This window comes from Miscanthus floridulus, chromosome 3, assembly GCF_019320115.1.
Source record: "Miscanthus floridulus cultivar M001 chromosome 3, ASM1932011v1, whole genome shotgun sequence".
Classification (NCBI taxonomy): domain Eukaryota; kingdom Viridiplantae; phylum Streptophyta; class Magnoliopsida; order Poales; family Poaceae; genus Miscanthus; species Miscanthus floridulus.
The window spans coordinates 80218586-80237759 of record NC_089582.1 but is presented as its reverse complement, the minus strand read 5'-3'; the positions used below and the strand labels follow the sequence as shown (position 1 = coordinate 80237759).

General features: G+C 44.9%; 1 protein-coding gene across 6 annotated transcripts in view; it reads right to left on the bottom strand.

Moving 5' to 3' along the window:
• Nucleotides 1-19174, bottom strand: part of LOC136541816 (structural maintenance of chromosomes protein 6B-like) — a 39094-nt gene that overhangs the window by 5196 nt on the left and 14724 nt on the right. For 5 of the 6 annotated variants that reach the window (XM_066533924.1, XM_066533925.1, XM_066533926.1 and 2 more), the window contains exons 9-15: nt 17274-17350; nt 17115-17190; nt 14805-14879; nt 14572-14676; nt 14307-14473; nt 14131-14233; nt 13911-14023 (exon numbers count right to left, since the gene is read on the bottom strand). In XM_066533924.1, the coding sequence (XP_066390021.1) occupies nt 13911-14023; nt 14131-14233; nt 14307-14473; nt 14572-14676; nt 14805-14879; nt 17115-17190; nt 17274-17350 (716 nt within the window). The remainder of the gene's footprint in view (nt 1-13910; nt 14024-14130; nt 14234-14306; nt 14474-14571; nt 14677-14804; nt 14880-17114; nt 17191-17273; nt 17351-19174) is intronic. The other variant, XM_066533928.1, reaches the window with a different exon arrangement.

Sequence of the window (19174 nt, the reverse complement as noted above, 5' to 3'; positions counted from 1 at the left end):
ACATCAGTCTTGGGTAGACAGATGCCCGCCGGCCTTCTCTGCTCCATGTTGCCTTGCCATGCTGCCGATTTCTGCCTTGGATGCACTGCGTCCGTCCTTTGAAGAAAACAGTGTAGCTGATGGCAGTTTGTCCTTCTGAGTAGCAATTTGGGACACGTAGTCGTTCCAGAGCCTAGCTGTGTTCGTGTTCCTCTTTGCTACTTTGCTTTTTGTGGTACCGAGTTCGTTGGGTCTTGTAAGATTTGTAATCTTCTATTTTTGAAGCCGCTTGTAATGGAACGAATCTTGTCTTCTAAGTTGTCTTTTACTTTTCTGCTGTGATCCCTGTCGTTTATGAGATTACCAAGTTCTTTCTTAAATAACCGGGTTCTTTTGTTCCTTGCGAGGTAGCCCTTTCTTTCTTCTTGGTTTGACGGGTTGTTCTTGTAGCAATCTGATAACCCTGCCGTGGTGCTGGACGGATAAGTCTGAAATCTGCCCGTTGGTTTGTACCGTTGTGTGGATTTGTGCCCTCCGTCGTTTTAGCTACGTCGGTAAATGGACCGTTGCGTTCTCACACGGTGTTTTAACGGGCCTTGTGGGCCGTTTTTTATCACTGAAAAATCTATTTAAAGACCTTTTATCTTCCTTTCCTTTGCTGCCCAGCTCTTGCCTTTAAACCTTAGCTTTCAGAAATCCATCGCCGTCATCGTCGCTGTCACCCGAGCACCACCATCCTAGCTTCATCTTCCCCAGTGCCTTTTTGCTTCTGCTAGTTCATGGGAAAGAAGAAAACCGCAAGCAAGTCCCAGGCGACCTTCGTGGACGAGGAGTCATCCCTTTCTTCGATCGAGAACTAGGAGTTCGTGGCCATGAGCGCTGCTCAGAAGGTTTGGCCGGCTCCAACAACAAGCGAAGATCAGCTGCGCGAGCTCGTCAGCGACGGCTTGATCCAAAGCAAAGTCATCGCTGAATGGAGAGTTCCGGGCGAGCATCGGGTTCCAGCTCCGGGTCCTGGTGAGATTGTCCTCTTCGTTTCCTTTGTCCGCGTCGGACTTTGCCTTCCTGCTTCTGCCTTCCTTCATCAGTTTCTTGGTTATTTTGGGGTTAGTCTGAACCATCTAACCCCTAATGTTGTTCTCCATCTTTCTGTTTTCGTTCATCTTTGTGAAGCTTTCCTTGGAATCCCTCCTTCTCTATCTCTTTTTTGCTTTTTTTTGTCTGAAACCTCAACCCCGCCGCGAAGAAACCAGCGTTCTTGGCGGTTGCGGGATTCAGTTTCGCCAGGGTCTTAAGATTAAGTTTTTTGACTATGACCTGGTCGATTCTGTAAAAGATTGGCGTGCCGAGTGGTTTTACGCTGCCAATTTGATCCCTTCCCTTGTCGTCCACTCTAGATCTGGTCCTATGGTGAATGACCGATGGGACAAGAAACTTGAGTCACCTGCTGAGATTCAAGTGATCCAACCACTCCTTGATAGGATTAGTATGCTGAAACAGCAGGGTTTAACCAGCTTCGGTATTGTTTCGAGTTTTCTTCATCACCTAGTTCAGCCTTTGAAAGAGTGGGAGCACCTTGGCTTCGAGTATTCTGGGGCCGAGGATCCTTCACGCATGGTCTCAGCTCTTGAGCTGACCGGTGAGGAGGTACTCGAGCGTCTCCAGAAGATGCTGAAAGGAGTGAGTGTTATTCCTCCTGCTGTCTCCGAGTTCTCTGCCAACAACCCGCCCCCAGCTATGAGTTGTCTATCTCTTTGTTTGGGTACTTTATGTACTCTTGCTGCATCCATTTTTGCTTAACTTTTCCCTGTCTTGCTGTTTTATCCTTTTTCGCAGGAGCTTGGGCGGAACTTTGTCGACCCGATCCCCCTTGATGTTCTCCCTACCGTGGCGGAGACTGGGGATAAACTTGCTGGAACTTCTGCAACTAGTAAGTCCCAAACCTCTACAGCCCTTCCTAGGGTTTCTTCCGGATTTGTTGATGTATATGAAGAATATGTTCCTCGTCTAGTCCCTCGCGGTCCTCGCAGTGTCCCGAAGAGGGGGCGAACGGATGGGTCTTCATCTGGCCTGCCTGTCTCCAAGAAGCCTCGCAAACCAAGTACTCCCTCAGGTACTCCAGTTGTTGCTAGCATGCTCTTAGGTGAGCACATTTAATACTCTTTGTTCCTTTGTTTTCCTGTTTCTCTCTTGAACCAAGTACTTTTTATTCTTTTTTCAACAGGTGCTCTGGTTTCCTTGGCTGAGGGAGAGGAGGACGACAAAGTACCTCTCATCATGCGGCGGTGAGTTGTTTTCATATTCCTGTTGCATTGAATTTCTCTTCTTTGTCATGACTTTTAGACTTGAACTTTTTTTGAAGTAACCGGGCGTCGGGTATGAGTTCTTCTAAGGCTCCCGCGCCGACTTCTTCTGAAGCTCTGGTGTCGAGTTCTTTGGTAGCCTCGGTACCGAGTTCTACCGCTCCTCCAGTGTAGAGTTCTTCCACGGCTCTAGCCCCGGCTTCTTCCGTGGCTCCGTTATCTGCTATCCCGCTCCCGTCGTCGGGTGGCGGGGACGTTTTCGCTGTGGTGGTCCCCCCTGTGAGGCCTTCTTTTGGCTTCGCGAAGAAGAAAGTGGTTGGGTGAGTAGATTCTAGCTTCATCTTTTTGCTTCTGTCTTCCTTCTTCTGGTTCTCATCGGTGCCTTTTTTTTATCAATTTTTAGTGTTTCGTCTTCTCTCGTTTCTTCATCGACTTCTTCTCAGCCTTCCGCCGTGCCATCGAGTTCCAAGCCTCAGGACTCGCAACATACTGTTGATGAAGTTGCTACGGGGGCTTCGGAGCTACCTGGCGAAGTTGCGGACTTGGCCGCTCCAGAGGTGACTGTAGCCATCGCGTCGGGTCCTTCTGAGGGATTGGCTCCGGCTTCCCTGGAGGTTGCTTTGGTCATTCCTTCTTCGCCCCAACCGGCCTCTCCTTCCCCTTCTCTTGCTTTCGGCGGTCCCTCTTTTACCGGTGACGTGGTGCAACAGTTCGATGCCACCCATCGGCTATCGGAGCTGACCGCAGCCTGGGGGAGCTTGTCGACCCTCGTGACTTCTTTTGGTGAAAAGCTCCAGGTAAGTTTTACTGCCACTCCTCTTTTGCATGCTCGTTTTTCTTCTATCCTTACGCCTTATTTTCTCTTTGTCTCTTTTTGCTCAGTCTTTCTCTCGTGATCATTCTGGCTTCTTTTTCTCATCTGAAAATGAGAGAAAGTTGTCTTCTGAGGTGAACGCTCTGAAAGCCGATCTTGACCTCCTCTGGGCTAAGTTGGAGACAGAGCGTCAAATGCACCAAAAGGAGGAGAAGACCCTTCGTGCCCGGGTAGTAGAGACGGAAAAGCAGAGGGATGCCGCGGTGGAATCTACGAAGAAAGAATGCAAAGGTGCCGCGGGTTCTGCTTGTTTCTTCTTGTATTTTGACTCCTTTTTTCACTGACTTGTTTTTCGGTGTCTTGTCTAGTTCTCCGAGCTGAAAAGCAGAAGCTCTCGGAGAGTATCAATGAAATGAAGGCTCTTGTTCACTCTAGTCATAACAAGGCTGAGGAGGTAATTACTCATGCTGAGGAAGAACTCGCCCTTGCTAAGCTGATTAGGTGTGGAGCTGACAGAGATCTTGTGCAGGCCCAAAAAACTATTGAAGGCTTGTCCGGGAAGCTGGCGACGGCTACTAAAAATTGGAATATTTTGTGGAAATCTTTCCGTTCAGTAGCTGATGTTCTCCGGACTCCAGCAGATGACGGGCAATCTTGGGCTTAGTTCATTCCTCGGATTCCGACTCGTTTCCAAGAGTTCGCGAAGAAGTGTGCTCAAGTATGTACCAAGAATGTGCTGGCCCAGGTCTGAGTTCTTGCTCCAGAAGCGCCTCTGTCCAAGATAGCGGAGGAAGCTGATAGTCAAGAATACCTTGATGCCGTTGAGAGGATGGAGCCTGAGGTCGAAGATTTAGCCAGTAGGGTTGTAGATAGTCTTAATATTGATATTTTCCTTCCTAATGACAATGCTTGATCCAATTGACCAGCCTCTTGTAATATTATACTCCTCTTCAAACGAAGGTTCTTTATTTTTGTTGATGTATTCTTTGCTCGGGTGTGGTCAGAGTTACTTGACTTGTTGCATACTTTGTCCTGTTTTCATCTCTGCTCTGTAAACAACTCTGCGCGTTATCCTGACGAAATCCCTCGATTTGTCGAGTACTCTTCTTTTCTTGCTCTTTTGTGACCCATCGAGTGCTTTGTCCGCGCTATGACTTGTTAGATATAGATCTTTGTGTTGACAACCTTTTGTCTGCTCTATGCAAAACGACTCGGCATGGAATGTTGTTTTGACAAACTTCGGCATCCGAGTGCTTTTTAGATCTTTGTGTTGACAACCTTTCGTCTGCTCTATGCAAAACGACTCGGCATGGAATGTTGTTTTGACAAACTTCGGCATCCGAGTGCTTTTTAGATCTTTGTGTTGACAACCTTTCGTCTGCTCTATGCAAAACGACTCAGCATGGAATGTTGTTTTGACAAACTTCAGCATCCGAGTGCTTTTTAGATCTTTGTGTTGACAACCTTTCGTCTGCGCTATGCAAAACGACTCGGCATAGAATGTTGTTTTGACAAACTTCGGCATCCAAGTGCTTTTTTGAGTGGCGCTTGTGCTTTTCTGAGGAAAAGTATTCCTATCTAGATGTAGCCCCCGAGCCTCTTGCTTTTCGAAACAAAGAGCTGGAGGGTCTTTTGGAGCTCAATGTCGCTCGACTAGCTTTAGTGTTAGCTTTTAGCTACCCTCATCGGTGTGCTCAAGCGTCTTTTCAGCTATTTTGCTCTCGGCCGGGGTGCTCAGGCATGTTTTCAGCCATTTTGCTTTTTGTTTCGGGTGTTAGCTTCTAGCTACCCTCATCGGCGGGCTCAAGCGTCTTTTCAGCTATTTTGCTCTCGGCCGGGATGCTTAGGCATGTTTTCAGCCATTTTGCTTTTTGTTTCGGGTGTTAGCTTCTAGCTACCCTCATCGGCGGGCTCAAGCGTCTTTTTAGCTATTTTGCTCTCGGCCGGGGTGCTCAGGCATGTTTTTAGCCATTTTGCTTTTTATTTCGGGTGTTAGCTTCTAGCTTACCTCATCGGCGGGCTCAAGCGTCTTTTCAGCTATTTTGCTCTCGGCCGGGATGCTCAGGCATGTTTTCAGCCATTTTGCTTTTTATTTCGGGTGTTAGCTTCTAGCTACCCTCATCGGCGGGCTCAAGCGTCTTTTCAGCTATTTTGCTCTCGGCCGGGATGCTCAGGCATGTTTTCAGCCATTTTGCTTTTTGTTTCGGGTGTTAGCTTCTAGCTACCCTCATCGGCGGGCTCAAGCGTCTTTTCAGCTATTTTGCTCTTGGCCGGGGTGCTCAGGCATGTTTTCAGCCATTTTGCTTTTTGTTTCGGGTGTTAGCTTCTAGCTACCCTCATCGGCGGGCTCAAGCGTCTTTCCAGCTCTTTTGCTCTCGGTCGGGATGCTCAGGCATGTTTTCAGCCATTTTGCTTTTTTGTTTCGGGAAAACAACTCGTTGAAAGTCATGACAAGACATGCTGTGGATGAATATCATCTTTATTGATCATGAATATAAACTAATACATATGTTATCGAAGAATATTGTCCTTCGTTGATTGTGAACATTGGTCCCTTGTGGCTTGCATATCTGTTTTTTCTTGAGTTGTTTTTACGCGTAGAATCTTCTTAGCTGGCTGATGTGCCATGTATTGCTGACTTCTCTTCCATCTTCGGTTATTAACTTGTATGTGCCTGGTTTGGTGACTTTTGTGACAATGAACGGTCCTTCCCATGGACTGAGTAGCTTATGTCGTCCGTCAGTCTTTTGTATCCTTCTTAGCACTAAGTCTTCGACTTGTAATGATCGAGGATGGGTACTCTTGTTGTAGTGTCGTCTTAAACCTTGTAGGTATCTGGATGACTGGAGGGTAGCGTTTACTCTGACTTCTTCTGAGCTGTCGAGTTCTAATCTTCTTGTGTGTTCTGCTTCTCCTTCATCGTGTTGTTCTATCTTTGGTGATGTCCAGATCAAGTCGGCAGGTAGTACGGCCTCTGACCCGTAAACTAGGAAGAAGGGTGAGTAGCATGTTGCTCTACTTATTTGAGTTCGTAGCCCCCATACTACTTTAGGTAATTCTTCAATCCATTTGGACCCATAGTCTACTAGTTCTTCGTATAACCTTGGTTTTAATCTGGCTAGTATGAGTCCATTAGCCATTTCTACTTGTCCGTTGGCTTCTGGATGTGCAACAGACACAGTCTATACTGAAACCATAGTCTTGTGCCCAGCTTTTGAATTCTGTAGCTGTGAAGGGGGAGCCTAGATCCGTGATGATGCGATTGGGCATGCCAAAGCGGTGCATAATGTCTTGGATGAACTCGACTGCTTTGGCTGCGCTGTATTTTGTGAGTGGTTTGTATTCAATCCACTTGGTGAACTTGTCAATTGCTACAAATATGTACTCAAAGCCGCCTTTTGCTTTCTTTAGAGGTCCTACTTGATCCAACCCCCAGCAGGAAAAAGGCCAAGCGGGTGGGATGCAGATAAGATTGTGAGCTGGCACATGGGCTTGTCTTGCAAACATTTGGCAACCTTTGTATTTTCTGACAAGTTCTTCTGCGTCTTTCAAAGTTGTTGGCTAGTAAAATCTGGTGCGGAATGCTTTGCCAACCAGTGTTCTTGAAGCGGCATGATTTCCACAGCAACCTGAGTGTATTTCGTCTAGGATCTCTTTGCCTTCTTCAAATGAGACACATTTTAGGAGTACTCCTGATGATGCTGCTCTTCTGTAAAGTCTATCTCCTACTAGAACGTAGTTTTTGCTTCTGCGAACAACTTGGGTGGCATCTGCTTTATCTGCTGGCAATTTATTTTCTTTGATATAGTCGACGAAAACTTGGCTCCATGAAGTGTTGATTACCAAGATCTGAACGCCTTTAGCCTGAATTTCAGGGGTTGTCTCACCGGGTTGTTTGATAGAGGGAACTGATAGCTCTTCTATTAATACGCCGGGTGGAACCTTCGCTCTGTCTGATCCGAGCTTGGCGAGGACATCTGCTGCAATGTTGGAATCGCGCAGGACGTGTAGAATTTCTAATCCTTGGAAATGTTTTTTAAGTTTCCGTATTTCAGCACAGTAAGCACCCATGTTTTCTTTGGTGCAATCCCAATCTTTGTTGACTTGGTTGATGACTACTGCTGAATCGCCGTATACAAGTAATCTCTTTATTCCGAGGGTAATTGTCACTCGTAGCCCGTGGATGAGGGCTTCATATTCTGCTTCGTTATTTGTAGCTTGCCATAATATCTGAAGGACGTACTTGAGTTGTTTTCCTTCTGGAGAAATGAGGAGAACACCTGTGCTGGCTCCGCCTAGTTTGAGTGACCCATCAAAGTACATCTTCCAGTGGTCAAGGATTGTATCTGATAAAGGCTATTGAATCTCTGTCCACTTAGCCACAAAATCAGCAAGGGCTTGAGATTTGATTGCTTTTCGTGGGGTGAAATCGATGTTAAGAGCTCCGAGTTCAACTACCCACTTTGATATGCGTCCCGTCGCATCTTTGTTGTGTAAGATGTCTCCGAGCGGAAAGTCTGTCACCACTGTGATCCGGTGGCTTTCAAAATAGTGGCGAAGCTTGCGTGAAGTGATTAATAGGGCGTAGAGTAGTTTTTGTACATGCGGGTACCGTATTTTTGATTCAGATAATACTTCGCTGATGTAGTATACGGGTCGTTGTACTTTATACACGTGTCCTTCTTCTTCTCTTTCTACGATTATTGTCGTGCTGACTACCGCAGTGGTCGCCGCAATGTATAGCATCATATCTTCGTCTTTCCTTAGAGGTGTGAGAATTGGTGAGGATGTGAGGTATGCCTTAAGTTTCTTGAAAGCTTCATTGGCTTCTTCTGTCCATTCGAACTTATCTGTCTTCTTTAGTAGTTTAAAGAAAGGTAGTCCTTTTTCACCGAGCCTTGAAATGAAGCGATTGAGTGCTGCCATGTAGCCCGTTAGCTTTTGCACATCTTTGATGTTTCTGGGTGGGCCCATTTCTGTTATAGCTCGAATTTGCTTGGTGCTGGCTTCAATCCCGCGCTGACTGACCAAAAATCCGAGTAGTTGTCCTGAGGGAACCCCGAATACACATTTATTTGGGTTCAACTTCCATCTCCATCTCTTCAAGTTTTCGAAGGTTTGCTTTAAATCTTCAATCAGAGTGTCTGGGTTCTTTGTTTTCACCACTACATCATCCACGTATGCTTCCACATTTTCACCGATTTGATCCCCGAGGCAAGTTTAGATAGCTCTTTGGTATGTGGCGCCAGCATTCTTTAGTCCAAAAGACATGGTCTTGTAACAGTAAGCGCCGAATGGAGTAATGAAAGACGTCTTGCTTTGATCTTGTTCTTTTAATGCGATCTGGTGATACCCTGAATAGCAATCGAGAAAAGATAATAGTGCAGACCCTGCTGTTGAGTCAACTATCTGGTCGATGCGTAGTAGCCCAAACAGATCTTTTGGGCAATGTTTGTTGAGATCTGTGTAGTCGACGCACATGCACCACTCGTCCGTGTTCTTCTTTTGCACAAGGACTGGGTTTGCTAGCCAGTCTGGATGAAGGATTTCTCTGATGAATCTGGCTGCCATCAGTTTTGTGATTTCCTTTTTAATCGCTGCCTTTTTGTCGGGTGAGAATCATCGTAGCCGTTGCTTTACAGGCATGGAGCTTTCATTAACATCAATTCTGTGCTCAGCCAACTCTCTTGGGACACCTGGCATGTCGGCCAGCTTCCAAGCGAAGATATCTTTGTTGTCCCAAAGAAAGTTGGTGAGCGCGAGTTCCTATTTTGCCGAGAGGTGAGCACTGATGGTTGCTGTCTTGGAGGTATCGCCAGTACCTAGGTCGATCTGCTTGACATCGGCTTCTTTCGGTGGCATGATGATGCTGGGCTTTTTAGCCGGTATTTCTAATTCTTCTTGGCTCATCTCTACAGCAATTATGGCTATTTCTTTTCTACTTTGATCATCTTGTGCTTTGGCTGCAATCTGGATTGCTTGAACATCGCAGTCAAAAGCGTGTTTCAAGTCACTTCGGAGGGAAAGTACTCCATTAGGTCCTGGCATCTTGAGCAGCAAATACGGGTAATGCGGTATCGCCATGAATTTTGCTAGTGCCGGTCGTCCGAGAATTGCGTGGTATGATGACTCAAAGTCTGCCACCTCAAATTTGATGAATTCTATACGGTAGTTTGAGGGTGTCCCAAAAGTGACTGGTAGAGTAATTTGTCCGAGCGGCATGGCTGCTTTGCCGGGTACTTTTCCATAAAAAGGTGTGCTTGTTGGTGTGATCATCCCGGCGAGTTGTAGTCCCATCTTCCTTAGTGTTTCCAAAAAGATGATGTTGAGTCCGGCTTCCCCGTCGATTAGTACTTTGGTGACAGTCATACCGGCAATAGTTGGGTCTAGAACTAGTGGGTAATGGCCTGCGTTCCCTACGCTAGTCCATTGGTCTTCTCTTGAAAATTGGATTGGATATTGTGACCAATTGAGATATCTTGGTGTAGCCGGTTCTGCTGTCATGATAGTCCGCAGTGCTAGTTTTTCTTGATGTTTGCTTCTGCAATCTGGAGCCCCTGAGAAGATCACTGCTACCGTTCCCCTAGGTTTTTGGAATCCTTTGTCCTCATGATTGTCTTCATCTTTTTTCTGATTGTCCTCTTTGGTGTTCTCCTTACTATCTTTTCTTGTGTATCGATCATTGAAAGTGTAGCAATTTCCGATGGTGTGCCTCCCATTAGGGTGCAATGGGCAACGTATGTTTTCAATGTCATCATATCTTCTGGGTTTGGAAAACTTCTTTGATTTGTCGGCCATTGCCACGGTATTGTCTGGTCTACGTTTTCTTTCTTGATGTCTGCTATTTCGATGATTTTGCTTGTCCGGGTTGTCATGGTTGCTTCTATCTGAGAACCTCTCTCGTGTTTTTTCTTCTGCAGTAATCATCTTTTCCACTGTTCACCTGAATTCTTCATTGTTTCTCAGATTTTCTTTGCAGAAATCTTGAAATTGCCACCTAGCCATGATTCCGTGAGAGAAAGCTTCAATTACTTCTCGTTCGGTGATGTCATGCACTTGAGCCCGTAGTTCGCGCGAATCGTCGATAGTAATTTCTGAGACTTTCGCCTCCCTTTTGCTTGAGTCCTTTCAGTTCTACATGAGTGATTGGGTGTGTAATGATTCCTGCAAAATTTTCACAAAAAGCTCTTTGCAAGTCCTCCCAATTTCTGATAGATCCTGGATTTAATTTATCGAACCATTGGAGGGGCATAGTTTCTAGTGCCATGGGAAAGAACAGGGTTTTGATATCGTCATCTCCTCCAGCTAGTTCAATTGATTGTGAATATATTCTGAGCCATTGCCTTGGTTCAGTTTTGCCATCATACTTGGAGTGATTAGACGGTTTGAATTTGTGAGGTAATCGTACTGATGCAAGCCTGTTCGCGAAACAAGGGAATCTGTCGTGCGTTCCGGCTTCTTTGAATTCGGATTCGGCACCACCTTCTGGCCAAGCGTTGTTTTGATGGGAATAAGTCTGCGAGGCTGTCTAGGTAGGCACCCTACTCCTAGTCTTCCTTGGTTGTTCAAATTGGTGGTCTTGATTATGTTCCTTCCTACTTTCTCCGTTATGGCTTCCACCTGGCCCAAGTCTTTCGAAAGCGGACTTCCTTTGATTTTGATCTTCTTGCCTGTGGGTTGTTGATCTGGCGGGCAGTCTCGATTGGGCTCTCTCTTCATGCGTTCTTGGGATCGTCGATCGAAGCAAGTCCTAGAGCTGTTCATACCTCTCTCCGGGATGTGAAGTTGCCCTGAGTTCTTCTAATGCTTCTCGAATCTTATCATAAGGCGTATTTGCCGTGCGTCTTTCTTCGACTTCTTGTTGTGATTTTCTTCTGTCGTATTCAGCCAAATCTGACTCGTATCTGATCCAGGCTTCCCTACGCTGCCTAGCACGGTGTTGGCGCCCTTGCTTCAACTTGTTTTTCCTTTCTCTAGCCTGTTTCTGACTCTCGGTTTCTCCATCGTAGCCCTGGGCAAAGGGTGATATGTTGGATTCTGATTCATCTGATGACCTGACATCGGGTGCTTCTGGGGGATTTAATGGTGACCGAGGACGTCGAACCATGAGTACTTCCCATGCGTGAGCCGTTCTGTTATTTTGGTAATTGAGCATTAATCTAGTATGGTTACTCAAATTTTAGACTTTCACAATTTTAATTTGCATCATTATTTATTTATTATAAAAAAATAGTAAAACGTATCCGCGTATCGTGTTTTCTTAGAAATTGTCGTATCCGCGTATCCGTATCCGTGCTGCATAGGCTGCTTGGATGCGGGGAGCATCAAGGCTAGTTACATCAACACCCAGGACCAGCTCGCCGACCTTCTCACCAAGTCCTTGGGCAGGTCAAGTTCCAGAAGCTTCGCGCCAGGATTGGGATGGTTCAAATTTCCCAGAAGGCGCCACACAAGGCTTAGGGGGAGAATGATAGACTTGGTCTATAAGTCTTGTTTATCTAGAGTAGTTGGTGGCCGTGTCAGCCCTTATCTTATCTTGCTTTAGCATCTGATTATCTTATCCTACTTTAGCATCTACTTTAGAATATGTTGTAATCCTTTCTTAAGGACCAAGCAAGCTACCCTATATGTATCCCCAACCTGCCATAGTTGTGGCAAGGCTAATGAAATCTGAATCTAGCCCCAAATCAGTGCTTTGGTTCCAACACTCATCATTTCTTTTCTGGAAGACACTTTAGAACAGCAAATGATTTTTGAAGGTTGCCAATTTGTATCCTGGACTTCCAATGTCCATTTGTCCACAATATCACCACTTACACGGCCAAACTTATTGCAGCTTATAACGACGACAGTTAATCACGTGAGCATTTGAGAGACCACTGATCATCTCAATAAGGCTGTTCTTCGATACAGTGATATTTTTGTAAGGGGTCAAAAGAAATCAGGTTATAGCATTTTTCAGACAAATTTCTCATCATACTCGTAAAGGGAAAAATCAGCCAGTTGGAGTTGATCTTTCTTCAAACCTCAACAGGCAGAAAACTACCAAGTGAATGTTTAGATGGTAAATTATGGAAGGGAGTAATCTGAAAATTGCATGGCCAAGAAGTGTATGCTGAAGTTCTGTCCTATAAGTTTCCTATGTGTTCGCAGAGGGGAATGGGCAAATGACTAGAATCCTAAGCTTACCTTTTAAAAGATCTATAGTTCTCAGTATTCACACATGTTTCTCAACCAAAGTTCCAAAAGGCGACGCCTTAGGCGAGCCTAGGCGCGACTAATCAGGAGGCGATGGGCTTCGCCTGGCCTATGGGGGTAGGCGGACCCCTAGGCGGGCACAGCGCCTCAGCGGCGATTTGGCGGCGCGCAGGGGCGGCGCACAGGCGGAAGCCCCAGGCGAGCGCGCGAAATTTTCTGCCCACGCGGAAGCGCGCGCGCGAAATTTTCCGCCCACGCGGAAGCGCGCGCGCGCAGCTGGCTTCAGGCGCGCGAAAAGAAGCCTCGCGCAGGAAGGATAAGAGGGAGAAGGGGGGAAAAGGACACGCGCCTGCCTGCTTCGTGCTTCTCCCGCTCTCAGACGGCCACTGCCGCTCACCCGCCTCTGCCTGCGACGCTGCGACCCCGCCGGGAAGCTGCTCCCGCCGGCCGCGCTCCTCCCTGCCGACACCAGGCAGGTGGATCCGCAGGCCGCGCTCCTCCCCGTCTAGAAGCTCCTCCCCCTTCCCTAAGCTCCTCCCCGCCTGGAAGCACCTCCCCGCTGGTCGCACTGCTCCCCTCCTCGAAGCTCCTCCCACCGGTCTCGTCTTCCCATCAGTGCACCCCTTCCGCAAGCGCATCCCTCCCCGACGGTGTCCTCCGGTCCTCCCTAAGCGGCAACCGGCAGCCCCAAGGTCAGTCCCCTCCCTTGCTCGCTGCTCCCCTCTCCTGCTCGCTGCTCCCCTCTCCCGCTCCTCTCCCCTGCTCTGAAGCTGAATACTAAATCTGCATACTGAATTTGCATGTATCTGTGATTGCCTGAATACTGAATCTGAACTCTGAATGCCTGAATGCTCTAAATGACTACTCTGAATGCCTGAATGTTAGAGAGCCTGATCTGTGCTCTGAATCTGAATGTATGCCTACTTTGAATGCCTAATCTGAATGCATGAATGCCTGAATGTTACTCTGAATGCCTAAATGTAGGATGTGTGACTGATTGTTATAGCTGATTTTCTACATATATGTATTGCCTGAATGTTCAATGAACTCACTTAAATCTGAATGTATGTATAGGCTATTGCATACTGAATGCCTGTCCACTTGTTTGTGCTTCAAAATTTGTAATTACTAGCTGTTGATATGGTCTGTTCATGGATGGGAGATGGCCGAAATCATTCAGATAAGTGTCAACTTGCTATTTTCTATCTTTTGATGAACTGCTTGCTGTCTATTGAGTATTTACAAGCTGTCAATCCTTGCTGTAGGAACCAGGAACAAGCTGTCTATTGATTATTGAGCCTAAGCCAGTAAGCCACTAAGGTATGTCTACTGCCCTCCCTTTTATATACTGTATTCAGCTACTCTATGCTTCTATTTAACTAATTTACTCAGCATTTCTGCTATATAATATATATATGTGTGTGTGTGTGTGTGTGTTTTGTGTGCTAAATTCACAAAACGCCTAGGCTGGCCTAGGCGCTAGGCTAGGGGTCAGCGCCTAGAAAGCGCCTAGTGCCTTCTTAAACTTTGTTCTCAACAGAAACTAGATAAATGCTAGAGTGAAAAGAGTATGACCAAATCATGATCCAAAAAACAGCAGCACCAATGAGACATACATTTTGCAACCATCAGAAGTATATACTTCCTTCAGATTCCGTATCCTCTGATCAAATGCAACAGACATTCCCATTTCATCATCTCGAACTAGGACCTGTCTCTCTGCATGGCGCTGAAATAGTGATTTTTTTAGCAACATGGTCAAAAACTATTATTAAAACAGAAGCATCTGAACCAAAAGAAAGGAAAGAAATTAGCAAAGTGTGCATGACGCATTACCTGATCCACTAATACATTTAATATAGTTGGAAGTTCCGAATGAATAACTGAAAGTACTGTCGGGTGTGGCGTTGAAGGAAGCAAATGACAAGGAATTTGTACCCTACTCAAAGATGGAATAAGAATTCATCTGAGACAACCAAAGATGAACAAAATAGAACACCTTATCGTCTTACCGTGGTTTAGCGAAGTCATATATAATAATTTGAAGGTTGCGGTAGTTCACTTCTTTCGCGCATTCTCGTAAAACGAGTAAATCCTTATGGCATGAGACAATGAAAGCATCTAAAAAGCTCCCTAATGCACATTCAATTGCAATGGACCAGAAGTCGCTTGCCAGTTGCTGCATCAAAGCAAATAACACAAGGTAGTGAAACCTGTAGTGAACAGGTATAGTAATCAAAAGAGACAAGACAACAATCAAAGATAGTTATGGCATACCAAATGACATCCTATTGGACCAATAGGATGGCATTTGAATTTACTCTTGTGTCTCTCTACTGATTTATAGAGGCTCTGAAGTCTATCTCCTCCGAAGGCTGTTAGCTGCAAAGGAGCATTACTAGTTGCTACAAATTAATTTATACAACCAAATAGTTGCTACTGAAAATGTCAGAAAACACAGCATTATAATAGTAGAAATATTTAATGCTTAATGAAGCATCGGATATTACTTTGTCATGTTGGCGCCGTCGTAGATCATCAATTTGACTTTTCAGTTGATTGATCCTACATCCATCATCTTCTATCTGCAAAGTACATGCAACAGAATATACAGTACAATACCACAAGGATCCAAGACAAAGAGGCTGACACCATAAACATAGCAGCGCAGGCAAAATTACATGTGGTGCAGATAATTGTGACTACTCAAATTATTCCCCTAAGCTGAAGCCATGTCACTAACCAGGAAGGAGCTATACTTCTGGGTTTTGGCCAGGGCTAGGGGCATCTCATTTTTCCTTGCCCTTGGGCCTCAGCAGTCAGTAAACTCCGCCTATGGTGGGGCGCCTTTGGTGTCCCAGCATAGCAGGTCCCAGGCCTTAGTAAAGGAGGAGGATTGTGTTAGGCATGGCGAGCCAATATAAAAACTTAGCCACTTTAATGGAGATGAAACCCAAAAAGTTGCGATGGATTTGCGGTCACACAAGAATGGACCAAGTTTGGAACGATGATATACGTGATCGCCTAGAGGTAGCACCAATTGAAGAAAAGCTTGTCCAACATCGGTTGAGGTGGTTTGGCCATGTCCAAAGGAGACCTCCAGAGACACCAGTGCATTGTGGAGTCCTAAGCCAAGTTAATACTTAATAATATGAGGAGAGGTAGAGGAAGACCGAAATTGACATGGGGGGAGGCAATAAAAAGAGATTTGAAAGCTTGGGATATACGTAGAGATCTATGTTTGAATAGGCTTACATGGAAAGCAGCTATTCAAGTGCCTAAACCGTGACTTGGGGCTCTTGGTGGGTTTCAACTCTAGCCTATCCCAACTTGCTTGGTACTGAAAGGCTATGTTGTTGTTGTTGTTGCTTGGGCCTCAGCAGTCAGTAGGAGTCGTCTTTTCCCCTTGGTTAGGTCAAGGTTGTTCAATGTTTTCAAGGGCGTGCGTGTAATCAAACACCTAATTGTGTGCATGTGGGTGTGTTCGTCAAGGACTCAAGGTTATTGCCCCTTTTTCTTCTTAACATCCCTCCCATCTAATTTTGATAAGTGCATATAAGGGTAAAAAAGTTTCTGAAATCAAATGTCTGGTAGGAGGTGCGGGCGCCCATTGTGCCTCAAGCGAGACAGACAGCACTTTGGTTTTGCTCAGAGATTGAATGCGCTACAACACAGCCGCTCTTTCATCTGCCCTGGGGTCCAAGCTGTTAGAACCAAAGCACAGGTTTGGGGCTAGATTTCTGATTTCATTAGCCTTACCACAAACATGGCAGGTTGGGGATACATATAGAGTAGCATACTTGGTCCTTAAGAAAGGATTACAGCATATTCTTAGTAGATGCTAAAGCAAGATGATAAGATAAGATGCTGACATAAGCACCAACTACTCCTAAGATAGATAAACACAAGACTTATGCTTTCACAAGCTGAATAAATCCCGAGTCGTTGAGTGGCGTGGATCACTCAGGACATTGCCATGCTAGCATGCGAGAGTTGACAGGACCAGAGCAACGTTTTTAGACGTGTGGCAATGGCCAAGCATGCTGGGCACCAAAGCGACGATGCAGCGTACTACAATGCAATTAGTGATCTCCTTGGTCTCTGTCAGAGCTTAAGCGTCGACTAAAAGCAGATCGAGTATAATGATATACAACTCTCTTACGTGTTCAAGGGGAAAAAATTATATGGTGCAGAGTGCAGAGAGTTGTGACTGTTCAAATCATTCTCTGATTGATGGTTTGACAAATTTAGCATCCATATGTCATATCATTTTCAGCATAAATGAGATTTGACTTAGGTCTCAGTTCTATTTTATATTGCCATCAAGTATTATAGTTGCTTTCTAAACCTCCTTTTTTTTCAAACACACAGGAGTTGTGTATCATTATATTAAGAAGAGTCCAGGCGACTCATACAACCCCCTAAGGGCATGACCAACTTTCTAAACCTCAATAGTTATTTTTTTTAATAAACTTATAGCACCCTAAAGCTCCAATTGTGGATCACTTCACTCCTTTAACACTTCTTTTCCTCGGACAGGCAGGAGAGTTGTGTATCATTATATTAAAGAAGAATTACAAGGGTAAGGACCCCTACAACACACACCAAAGAACAACAGGCTTTGTCAGTTGGCAACACAGAGACACATCAATGTCACTGTTAGGTTGGCCAGTATGCTTCCTGAGATGGAGCTAAGAGATGACACAGTTTGTTGTGCAGAAAGCTGGTTTTCTTGTGGCACACTTGAGAATCATAACAAAACTGCAATGAATAAGCCACTCTAGGCAGACCCAGTTTGGAGGCAAAAAAATTACGAATACCTCTTTTCCGATGTCACTGATGTTTTTAATAATGCCCCGTAGTTCTTCGGATGATTTCTTTTCTTCCTCATTTAATCTGGATGACACAAGGAAGAATCAAACATCCAATAAGCAAACCTGGTTGTCACCTAAAGCAAAAGTAATTAACATGAAAACTACCTTGTAGCATTTAAATGGGCAGAGTTTATCTCCTGCTGTAATTCCCGTATGCTATCCTCAACTTGAGATACTTCAGCCTTCGATTTCATATAGAAAGGATTCAGATGAGAATATGAGATAGAATAATAGGAAGTTCCAAAAGAAAACTAAAAGTTCCAAAGCCAAATAAATATACAAAAGAAACCAAAAGGGACATAACACATTAGAGCTGACTGCTGGAGAATATCAAAATATTAATAAAAGCCCAAATATATCCCAATAAGAGGTATATGCCAGCATAGGATATACAGTTGTGGTTCAGGCCCAGTGGCCCACCAACCAAGCAGACAGAGCCCGCCTAATCCAGGACCAGAATAAGTATGTCCAGAATTTCCTAATCGGGTTACAGAGCACTAGAGCAGGGGCAACACAAAACAGAAGCTAGAGCCTTGGCTAACAAGGGAAAAACTCCTATCCGAATGAAGACAGACTAATATATGAACACAGGAGGACCTTAGAATTGTGAATCGAACTCAAGACCTAATGCCTTGCTGAGATCACCATCCCAATCTCACCGAGTTCGTAGTCTAGCAGCATCATGCCCAGACCCTTATAACTAGGTATAGACACCTACACTGTAACCAGATCATCAATAAAGAAGGAAAAGAACACATGGCATAGGGTTATTATCCTTCAGGAGGTCTGAACCAGTATTCAATGTGTGTCTCATGTTTGTGTATTGGACAACGATACCCTAATCCAAAAGGCAACCAATTTATTAAAATATTATTTACGATATCTAAATCTTTGACAAGTACAAATCTATTTAAAATAATACCTGGCTTCACTGTCTATGAGAAAAATCACCAACTTTCAAACGCATTTGGGGGCATCTTCTCATCTAACTTTTGCTACATAGTAGTTATTAGGCAATGCATAGGTGCCTAGCCATGAGCTGTCTGTAACTGAGTACAGTGAGTTGCCCCAGGGAATCATGCAATATAATATGTACAATTATGAAAAAGTATATATTTTCCACAAGAAATTGATCGACAGAAAAGAGACATGAGATCTGGTTGCAGGCACCCTTGATCTTCTAAGTTAATTGTATATGGGAATGTGTGATGCACCATCCTTAGTTCGAATTTTCAATAAAGAAACAAATTGTGTAAGATACGGGTGAATGTGCACTTTAACTTTTTTTCACTTATGTTCAAGATATAAGGCCAAGATCTGAACCAAGAAATCAAGGTCATGTGTGGCTTGATCTATTAATGAACGATTGTGCACAACAACCCAAAAGAGTTGATTAATTCCATAGCCAACTACAACCAATCATGTTGGCTACTAGCCATTGCTATTGAGATAGAGTTACTTTTTGAAAAGGAAAGAGGAAAATACAGTGGCGGTCCTCAAACTTGTCCTAGGGTGCCATCTAGGTCCATAAACTTGCATATTGCACAAGTGCATCCCTAAACTTGATAATCTATATCATCTAGGTCCATGAACTTGCAGACTTTAGAAGTGTGCCCCTCATCTTACTAAATGGTGGTCATCTAGGTCCGAAGTGTTAGACATATGAACAGCAGTGTCCACTTGCATAACCATCACAACTATAACCGATGAAGAAGTGGATCACTTTTTATGGACTCGCTCAGAATGACCTTCATGGCCTATTAGAAATAGAAGGTGCTCTGGTGCAATCCCTACCAAAAGAAAAGGATTACAATCGGGCTGGTAATAATCGATAGAGTCATCCTTCCAATAATGGCCATGTTGTAGACTCCTTCATGGGCCGACAGTACCGCCGTCGACCGAAGTGACAACCCAGCCCAAGGCATGGGTAGAGCGACATAGGCGGCATGCAGAGCAGGAGGGTGGTAACAGCAGGGAAATAGGAAGGATTGTTAGGCGAGTTTGTG